Genomic DNA, 10,355 nt, shown 5'->3' on the forward strand with positions numbered 1-10,355 from the left:
GAGATGAACTTCCGGCGTGACAAACACATGTTCCTGAGTAGTGAAGTTAACTTTAATGTTCCAAAATATATTATCCGGTTTGGGGGGGACACTGGCATATTTTACTTTGAAATAAAAAACCGGTCCTGCCGTGTTCAAATCTACAGTCTATGGTTCAAATGAGCTTTATTGGCGTGAGAAAACATACGTTTACATTGGCCAAAGCAAGTGTCAAAATATAATAAAAACAGTTTAAGAAAAAGGAGAAAGTATATACAGTTGGAGGGGGTACAGTATTGTGTTAAACAGAGCTATGTCACATTGCGTCGTGGCATGTACATATAAATATACGTATGGTATATAGCCTTCAACAGGGTAGGCTATTAAGCTTTTTTGAAACAAATAGCAGCAATCAAATTGCTGTCACTTTGGGACAATTAGCAGCATTTTTTCTCAAAACCATTTAAATAGTAAAAAAGCCTCAGATTTAAAAATCATATTCATATTGTAAGCATATGAGCTTTTATTTTGGAGTCAAAGTGCAGCCGCTGACCGGATATGTTGTAATCATTATATGCAGCTTGACAGCCGTTGTATCCTGGTTCCTTCCCCTCTCTGCTAGCACATAAATTTAGCTAGCTAGACCAGGCTTCTACAATCTAATCTGTTTCTGTCAATATTATGAATTAATAGACCTCTAGTCTGTATTATTACAGTTCATTGGTGTTTCCATAGTCCTGATATACAAACAAAATCTGACAAAATGAACATACGAAATGCGAGGGTAAGTTTGGCCGACAAGCTTTTTCTAGCAGCCATGCAGTTCCAACCGGCTAATCTTAGCTAGCTTAGCTCGTTACTGAAGCTAACATTAGCACTAGTCGTTATTATTATTTATTAACAATGCTGATATTGTGTCATAACTCATGCTTGTGCTATATATATGTATATATTTATATATTTAGATGAATTAACAGCCAGTGCTGATGATGTCTAGGATATAGTATTGTATATTATTGTATGTATTTAAATGTCTCTGAATTGAATGCATAGGTCCTCAATGGAAACAAGTCCTCAGGGCTTTTTGGGGTTATCCTTTTAGACCAAGTGTATGACTGTACTCGTGCTGTTGGCCTTTCTGTCTAATAAAGTATTCAATCAATCAAAGGTGTTTAATTTTGTCTTCTTCTTCTCATAAACAGCCAGAGGACCTAATGAACATGCAGCACTGTAACCTGCTGTGTCTACCAGAGAACTACCAAATGAAATATTACTTCTATCATGGATTGTCTTGGCCACAGGTGAATTATACTGTTAATATTATAAGTTTCCATGTACATGTTATGTCGGTATAATCCCATATATGTACATACTTAACCAGTGTCCATTGCCATTACATTTCAGCTCTCCTACATTGCAGAAGACGAAAATGGCAAAATAGTTGGATATGTTTTGGCCAAGATGTGAGTATCTGTAACAATGTTTTGCACAATTGAATTAAGTAGATCTAGTGGTGGAAAGTAACTAAGTACATGTACTCAAATACAGTTTTGAGGTATTTGTACTTACTTAAGTATTTCCAATACTTCTACTTCTACTCCACTACATCTCAGTGGCAAATATTGTACTTTTACTCCACTACAATTATTTGAAAATTTAAGTTGCTTGTTACTTGGTAGATTTAGATTATTATTACAAAACGTACATTAACCACTTCAGCCCTATATACATGGCCGATCTACAAGCTCACAATGCGCGACACATTGTGAGCTTGTAGATCGGCTACTTTCGGAAGAGTTTTATACATTTGAGAACTTGAACTGGGACATTCTGTATAATGAGTACTTTTACTTTTGGTTTGTTTTGAATTCCGAACTTTTACTTGTAACAGAGTATTTCTATATTGCGGTATTGATACTTTTACTTAAGTAAAAAATGTGAGTACTTTTTCCACCACTGAGTAGATCTGATTTGTGGTGTTTTTAATGGGTTTCACCAAACTGTTTCTTTCCAGGGAGGAGGACCCAGATGATGTCCCTCATGGTCACATTACATCTCTGGTGAGTCTGTGCTCCACAACAAAGAGAGACTAGCCTGCACACCTGTGTTGTGTTGCTCACGATTAGGACATTTCACTTGATGATTAATTTTCACACAAGTGGTGAGTTAACGATTGCAATTAACGATTGAATTGTGTTTTTGCCATTGAACATTGGAACATAGAAATTAAAATTACATTTCTGTTTGGCATTTAGGCTTCATAAACAAACACAGATACTGTAGGATAGGATAAAAGAGCCGTTGGACTTTGAAGAGGTGCGCCTTTTGCTCAGCTGCACGGTTCGATTTGAGTGTAAGAATAGTTCTCTTATCAAAACCTCAGTTCGAGAAAATTAACTTTATTAAAGCCATAATTATGAAGTAATTGTTTTTGCTATTTTATTCAGTCTATTATTGTATAGAAGTCACTCAGTATGTGTGCACACGCACCTGAGTTTGTTCAATGTCTGTATGTTAGGTTGGTGAGTGAAGGATGGGGGTTGCTAGCCATAGCCAAGTCTTTCTTTTTTTTTTTTTGTGGATCGCCAGCCAAAAAGGTTGAGAACCACTGGAATAAACGTCTTTACTGAGACCTGGTTGGCTCACAGGCTCCGTTTCAGCGATCATTGAAGGCAGACAAATCTGTGTATTGGGATATTGTGTGGGCTTTGAAAAGCGGCGATCGATCGCGGTCGACACCTCTGTAGACGGATACTGTAGATAAGAGAGTCAGCCAAATGTTTGTTATATGAAATGTAAATATAAGTCGCTGTCTGTGTCTTCCAGGCTGTGAAGCGCTCCCACAGACGCTTGGGTCTGGCTCAGAAGCTCATGGACCAGGCCAGCAGGGCCATGATTGAAAACTTCAATGCTAAATATGTCTCTCTTCATGTGCGCAAAAGGTAATGCCCATTTCAAGCTGTCCATATGATTTGTATTTCTGTGTTTGTTTCTTTGGGGGCTGCAACACTAACAGATTTAATCTATAGTAAAATTGTTTATCAGTAATTTAATCAAAATAATCTATTAATAATCAATCCCTATTTTGGGCATCATCCTAGGTGTAACGTGTGTGGGGGGGGGGAATTAATGGCAGATGTACAAGCTTACAATGCGTTGTATTCGGTGGTTAATCGGTACATTTATATATAATGTTTTGTAAAAGTATTTTCAAAACCTGTGCTTATCGACAGTTGCAGCCCTAATTTCTTTAATGTTTAAGATAAATAACCAGGGTCCCACTCACCTAGCAACCCCTGGGTGTGAATACTGATAATTGTGCACCTGTGTTCTTGTTGCAAGGAACTTATGAATACTTATTTTCTCATCATAGCAACCGAGCTGCCTTGCACTTGTACTCCAACACACTGAAATTCCAGTAAGTCCTTTAGTCATATCTGTCATATCTGTCTATCAATATTAGTTATTGCATGTCGCTCATGTTCATTTGTTATATATTGATACATTTTCCCTTGGCCTTTCACAGAATTAGTGAAGTAGAGCCTAAATACTATGCAGATGGGGAGGATGCCTACGCCATGAAGAGAGATTTGGCCCACATGGCAGATGAGGTGACTTTCTAATCCCAAGTTTTATTTACCATAGCAATGATGGCGACTCTCTAGCAATGATGGTGTGTTGTCCAGTTCTTTGTCCCTGACGAATATTTAACAGTCCTGAATTATGTCCTGATGAAGACCATGTTCGGTCGAAACGCAGTGACTCACTATGTTAATAAAGGCTTTTTTTATATTCTTTTTGTACTCATCTCTTTACTCAACTCAGATCGATGTGAGCTTTTTTTTGCTTTATGGCTCATGTTCATTGTTGATTTACTATATGGTAACAACTGCTGGTGGGACCGCTTCCAAGCAGGCCACAAAATATAACGAAAAGCTCCTTGAAATGATTATTTTATTTGTTAAGACTGTAAAGTGCACAAGATTATTAGAATAGCATTGAGAAGCCAGGAACAAAAATGGCTGTAAAGTTAGCTACATGCTGATTGCTTGCTATGCGTTTTAAACTGGCATTCTTCCTTAGAGGAATATTTCACCCGATTAGTCACCCTATGGAGACTAGAATTCATGGATATTTTTGTCTATGTTGCATTCCTAAGCCAATAATTTGATGACCAGCGGACCAGTAGGCAGTGGTTCCGATAGGAAACACAAAGGAGACTCTTTGTGTCTCCTACCGGAACTGCTGCTGGTCATCAAATTATTGGCTTAGGAATGCAACAAAAATATCCATGAATTCTAGTTTCCATGGGGTGACTAATCGATAGAAAAAAAGTCATTTTGGGGATGAACTATCCTTTAAGATGGCATTGAAGGACTTCATGACTTCTCAAACCATGTATTTGTATGTATCATGTTGCACAATGTACACAGTACAAGAAAGAAATCCTAATTTTGCTTTGCTCCAACAGAACTCTCTGTAAAGAAATGTACCAATGCCAATGTGCTGTCTGTGGCCTGCAGTTACGAAAACCAGGAGTACGCGTATTGGGACCAGATGCCCCATCTGCCCACAGCCTGTCGGGGTCTGGTGACCTGGAGAGAGAGGGAGAAAGAGACAGCGGAGGAGAGAGTAAAGAGCTCAGTGAAGTTAGCGAGGCCACAGAAAGCACGGACGTCAAAGATTCCTCCTCTGATTCACAATGACTCTAGCTATTTTTTAATTCATCCCTTACTCTTTTTTTATCCCGAACCTCCTCTGATGCTACCTTGGGTCTCACCATCTTGGCCGTTGATACCTTTAACCAACCACACATTTTTTTTGTTTCAGAACTCTCTTTTCACTGTATTGACCAACAACGGAGACTTGGAAAATGGGGAGAATGTTTTGTAAATGAAAATAATGTTCAAATTCACGACTCGTTTCAAAAGTTTTTATTATACTACTTGGTGTTGTTACTGCTTCAGGAGTGGGCCCCAGCTTCTGTAAGATTTTCAAAATTGAAAACATATACAATGCTTTTCAATTTGCCTCTGTCAGGTGTCTTGAGTATTTAACGAAAATACTACCAATAAACCTGTAAAATGAATACATTTAGTACTGCACTTGTGTCATTGAGTACATTGCACACAACGTTGAAGGCAACATGCACACCACTTGCTTTATCTCTTCAGTGGTGCAGGGAATCAAATTCCCCAAAGATCAAGATTTTAAAGAAAAAATTGAATTCCACTCATTACCTCTGCATTGATAGATATATATATATATATATATATATATATATCGACATTTCGGTCGCAGGACCTTTTATCAAGACAACCCAACCATGAAGTGGCAATGCATAAGTACAATGCATAATTCCATGATTATTATGGATAATTATTCCGTAATTATTATGGAATTATGAAATTTACATACACAAACACAAATTTACTCTTTATTTTTATTTTTCTTTGGACAAAAAATGTTGGTCTGTTGACTGGGGTCCCCCAGGGGTCTATACTTGACCCCACTCCTTTTTTCTCTTTGTAGGAAAATAGCTGATCTACAAGCTCACAACACATGCGCTATTTCTATGTGCTATTTTGGTCAAATGTTCACCTATTTTAGCCAGATGTTCGCTTATGACATGCCAAGAATAGGAATACAAGGGACTGTGGTTAAGACTGCTCTGCTGAATGTTATATTGAAAATCTACTAGGCGTAATGTATGTGTCTGACATTGGTTTGGACTCTGCATACCACACATCGAATGCTGCAGTTGCTTTTTCTGGCCTGGCACAGAAACTCATGCTTTCCTCTGCAAAGTTATTGCTCTTATTGATGATTCAGTCAGTAGTACACACCTGAAAATGAGCTTGACATTACAGTAATATGAGACTATATTTTGCAACTGGACTTTTTTGACCAGCAAACTACTTCCCAGTAAACCTCTCTTGTATTGGTTATGTCTTACTGGATCAACTATGCATTGCTGCTTACATCTTCTTTGGACAAATTACCCACCTCCACCCCTACTTTGAACTGAAGTAGTCATTATTGAAGTTGAGTAATAATTATACACGAGGGATGGACAATTTTACAGTAGATTTCCCCTTTCTTGTTCTGTGTTCTTTGTGATATTGGTCAAAAACTGTAAATTCAGAGATAATCATACTGACTAAGCAACAGTTCTAGTGCATGAGGAAGGAAGGAAACAAACAAAGGGAAGGGGTTCTTGCTAACCACTTTCTGCAAGAGTACCAGACTGATCTTAATGCCACTGACTGTCACAAATTAGGGGTGTAACAGTTAATCGAACTAATCCATTTTATCTATTTGAAAAAATCTATAATGCCCGACAAAGCCAAAGTGCAGTAACTAAACAAAGAATTGAACTGATAAAAAGGACTCTAAAAGTATTTCAATTGGCCAGCCAAATGGGTTATCAGTATATAAGTGATGTTGCACTAATAGTATATCTGTTCTTGAGGTAATTATTTATACCCCAATATCATGAAGCATGAAACAAATAAGTCAGAGTGCCCAAATATTTGTGTTACAGCACTGTTACTGGGCTCTCTTGGGCAAGTCATTCCAAGTACATTTTTTCAAAACATTTAAAAAATAGTGAAAATAGCCAATCTACAAGCTCACGACTTGTGAGATTGTAGATTGGCTATTTTCACTCTTTTTGTATGACGCCGTTGTGTAACGAAGTATAAAAGATTTCTTGATAAATACATTTTTATATGTTAAAACATTTCTTCTCGATTGAAAAGGTAATCGATAAAGTAGTAAAGTAGTAAAATGTCTCCCATACGTGTGAAAAGACAAGACAATGTTTTCACAATTTGTTTACATTATTTTTTTAATGTTCTTTATTTAGATGGAGGAAGTGGAAAGTGAGTGGCTAACCATGCAAGACAAGAGGAAGTCAGGTTCAAACATGGGTCCTTGCAATTCACAAGAAGCATTGGGTCACTCAGACATTCACTCACTATTGCACAAGTCTATGTTTCAAAGTCTATGTGTCAGACAGTGAGATTAAAGGCTGACAGATAGAGGGAGTGTGTGTGTGTGTGTGTGTGTGTGTGTGTGTGTGTGTGTGTGTGAGAGAGAGAGAGAGAGAGAGAGAGTGAGACACACCGAGACAGAGGAAGATGGTGAGTTCCACCCACATCTATCCGTGTCCAATGTGAGGGGGAGGTGAAACAGTTCAGGGCTTATACTGTACCACCAACTGGCATTACAGAATCTCATTGTGGAGAAGAAACCAGAGGAGTCGGGTTCTCTTCAGGTAAGACTTTCAATTTCGTTTTGAACTGAATACAATGTATTATATTGTTCTCAGTGACAGGCCAGGCTTCTTGTTATGTTTTTTTCTCCATCCAAAAGCCTGGCCATCTTGTGAGAGATTTCACATGTTTATAGTTAAGGTTTATTGACTGGGAACATTGGCTTCTTTTCACAAATGTTTCTCATCTTGAGCTCAGCATCTGTAGGTTTTATTGAAAACTTAGGTTACAAGAATAGGTTACATCAGTAACCAGATGAACAGATGCATCCGAGGAGAGACGGGCATCAGTGAAATATTGTTGCTCATGGTGATGAGCCCATGCTGGAGGGGGTGATTCAGCAGTGACCACATAGAGAAGGAATGGAGGGACTGATGGAAAGTGGGTGACAGAGAGGGGAAGAATTACACATTCACTCCCCTGTACAGCAAAGTGCGTAATTTGGCTGTTGTTGCAATCAATGCTGTGGGGCCATGTACTGTACATGTACAGTTCATTAGTGAAGTTGGTTATTTTCTTGTGAAATGTGGGAGAACAAATGGTGCATTGTCAAGTCAACTTTTTGGTTTCAAAAGAAAGGGGAAGTAAGGAGAGGGAGAGAGAGAGAGAGAGAGAGAGAGAGAGAGAGAGAGAGAGAGAGAGAGAGAGAGAGAGAGAGAGAGAGAGAGAGAGAGAGAGTGTGTGTGTGTGTGTGTGTGTGTGTGTGTGTGTGTGTGTGTGTGTGTGTGTGTGTGTGTGTGTGTGTGTGTGTGTGTGTGTGTGTGTGTGTGTGTGTGTGTGTGTGTGTGTGTGTGTGTGTGTGTGTGTGTGTGAGAGAGAGAGCGAGAGAGAGGGAGCGAAGAATGTGTCATGGATGAATGCAAAAGGTTTACATCCACTTTCCTCAGTAAGGAAACACCCCTGGCTTCCCCTTTCCATAGTGCACTAAAGCTCTCCTCAGCATAGAGCTAAGTGAAAAACAAATGACACAGAGCGACATAGTTGCTAATCTTCCCTTCATCACAGGCCTTGTTAAACGATCATGTGTTTTGGCTGCCCCTCAGGCATCACACACACAGGCACACTGGGCTCCAAGCCAAAAGCCGTTGCATAAAAAGACTTCTGTTTTCTCTCCCGTTTCTACTTGATGAGTTTGTGGCTCCCTTCTCAAATTAAACAGGAAGAAAGGAGAATTACAGTCGGATCATCCAATCATAACCTCAGTACTTCATCCAGTCCAGTTCAAAGAACCCTGTTGACCTGATACTACTTCCCTTGCTGTTACATTTAGATTCACATGCAATGAAATAAATAATTATAATAGTAATGAACAAATATAATTAGTGTTACAAATTAACCCTGAAATTGTGGATTCACATTGAGCTTGCTTATTCAAGTGAGGATATATTTATTATAACTATAACTTTTCTAACTATATCAAACAGAATAGAATGGTTACTGTCAGAGTCGGCGACCAACACCATCACATGACCAAAATCACCTATAATCTTCAACGCAAACATCCCCTCAGAGTTGTGCGCCCTTGTGGTGCTGCTGCCCCTATTTTTAGGGCAGCTGAAATGTTGCTGGTGCTATTTTTGCCCCCTCATGAACTTCTTGCATCAGAGAGCCGTGCGGCAGGCAACACATGCCAACTCGCGTTTCTAGTTGTGTTCCAATCAGCAGAGCAGGAGTGCAGAGGAAGGCCACTTTTCAGGAGATGTGTTACAGTAAGGCGCGAGCATGCACTATTTTCACTCAGACAGGAAGAAACCAGCGTGTGTATAATAGAAGGGGAGGGGAAGGGGGCATGTGGAATGAGAAAGTGTGTCAAGTAGCTGGACATGATTGGGTCCATCAATGGAGTATGATTTCTGCCAGACTTTGTTCAGGGGAGTAAGATCAAAAATAGCCCCCCTCCCCCCAATGTGCGTACACGTGCACACATACACACGCTGGAACCAAAACAAACTCTCACAAGGAGAGAGGCATGAGAAGGACTTGATACTTTGAACGAGATAAGGACACCCTTGCTTTTCTTTTACAGAATTCCACCCTGGAACAACAATGACTTCCCATGTGAAGCTGAGGAAGGAGAGGAGTGGACTGGTGGACTATGACACGCAAATCAAAGGTAAAAGGAAAAACATTTATAGTAATGTATAATAATAATAATGTAACATAATATTATTTATGCAGTATATGAATATACAGTGATATACAGTGTATATATATATGTTATATCATATATATCTTAACAAGTGATCAGGTCGGAACACATTCTTTCAGCCTCTACTGTATGCATGAATTTCATAATGAGTAATATAAGGCCACACCAATGATGCTATGCAACTCCTTGCAACTGCAACCATTATCCCCAATGGCAGTTGCTAGGAGTTGCATTGGTGCCGTTGACCTTAAAATTGTTTTGTTGCAAGAGTTGCATTGGTGCGGTTTGGCTTTTACACTCCTTTCTGTGTGTGTGTGTGTGTGTGTGTGTGTGTGTGTGTGTCTCTCTCTCTCTCTCTCTCTCTCTCTCATCTCTCTGTCATTCAGAGGTACGTCTGCAGCTGGTAGACCAGCTGAAGGTGTTGGACATCCAGCTGGAGCAGAAGAGCCAGCAGCTCCTGGACCTCACCGATTACCTGCGACGACGGGGGGAGATTGAGGGAGAGTACGCCCGCTCCCTGGACAAACTGTCCGAAAGGTTCTCTGCCAAGATCAAGAGGTGGGTACAGAAGCTGATGGGGTTAGGTGCTCCGACCTTATCTTTGCTAACATTACGTTATTAGCTGGACACTGCATGCTCTCTAAATAATATTTAGCCAGATGTCAGTTGATTGAAGATATTATCTTCAATCATGTTTAAATTAGGCTTTAATTACGTTTTCTCCTTTCTTTCTTGGGGCCACAGGAAGGACCCTGGCGGTCATTCGGTGGCTCAGGTCTGGCTGACCCTGTTGACCCAGACTCGTCAGGAGAGTCGGGAGCACAGCGGGCTCAGTGAGAGCTACAGTAACCTTCTCATCCAGCCGCTCACACACTGCCTGGAGTACACACAGCGTCTGGCCAGGAAGGTACTTACACAAGCACTGAACCCACTCATGAATGTCCATTAAA

General features: G+C 39.8%; 2 protein-coding genes across 3 annotated transcripts in view; both read left to right on the forward strand.

Annotated features, from left to right (window-relative positions):
• Positions 1–575: 575 nt before the first annotated feature.
• Positions 576–5,068, forward strand: naa10 (N-alpha-acetyltransferase 10, NatA catalytic subuni). Its single transcript, XM_084068423.1, has 8 exons — positions 576–763; positions 1,182–1,280; positions 1,384–1,442; positions 1,994–2,039; positions 2,806–2,921; positions 3,353–3,397; positions 3,506–3,590; positions 4,503–5,068. The coding sequence occupies exons 1-8, from the start codon at positions 743–745 to the stop codon at positions 4,683–4,685; spliced, it is 654 nt and encodes a 217-aa protein (XP_083924549.1). The 5' UTR covers positions 576–742; the 3' UTR covers positions 4,686–5,068.
• Positions 5,069–7,139: 2,071 nt separating this feature from the next.
• The window catches only part of LOC311053073 (rho GTPase-activating protein 4-like), a 15,310-nt gene continuing 12,094 nt past the window's right edge, over positions 7,140–10,355 (forward strand). For both annotated transcript variants that reach the window (XR_014601604.1, XM_084068456.1), the window contains exons 1-4: positions 7,140–7,258; positions 9,283–9,369; positions 9,792–9,963; positions 10,150–10,312. Coding sequence is in view for 1 of the 2 variants with exons in the window: in XM_084068456.1 (XP_083924582.1) it covers positions 9,303–9,369; positions 9,792–9,963; positions 10,150–10,312 (402 nt within the window). In the remaining variant the exon portion in view is untranslated. The remainder of the gene's footprint in view (positions 7,259–9,282; positions 9,370–9,791; positions 9,964–10,149; positions 10,313–10,355) is intronic.

The sequence above is a fragment of the Gymnoscopelus microlampas genome (assembly GCF_963454915.1).
Source record: "Gymnoscopelus microlampas genome assembly, chromosome: 10".
Taxonomy (NCBI): Eukaryota; Metazoa; Chordata; class Actinopteri; order Myctophiformes; family Myctophidae; genus Gymnoscopelus; species Gymnoscopelus microlampas.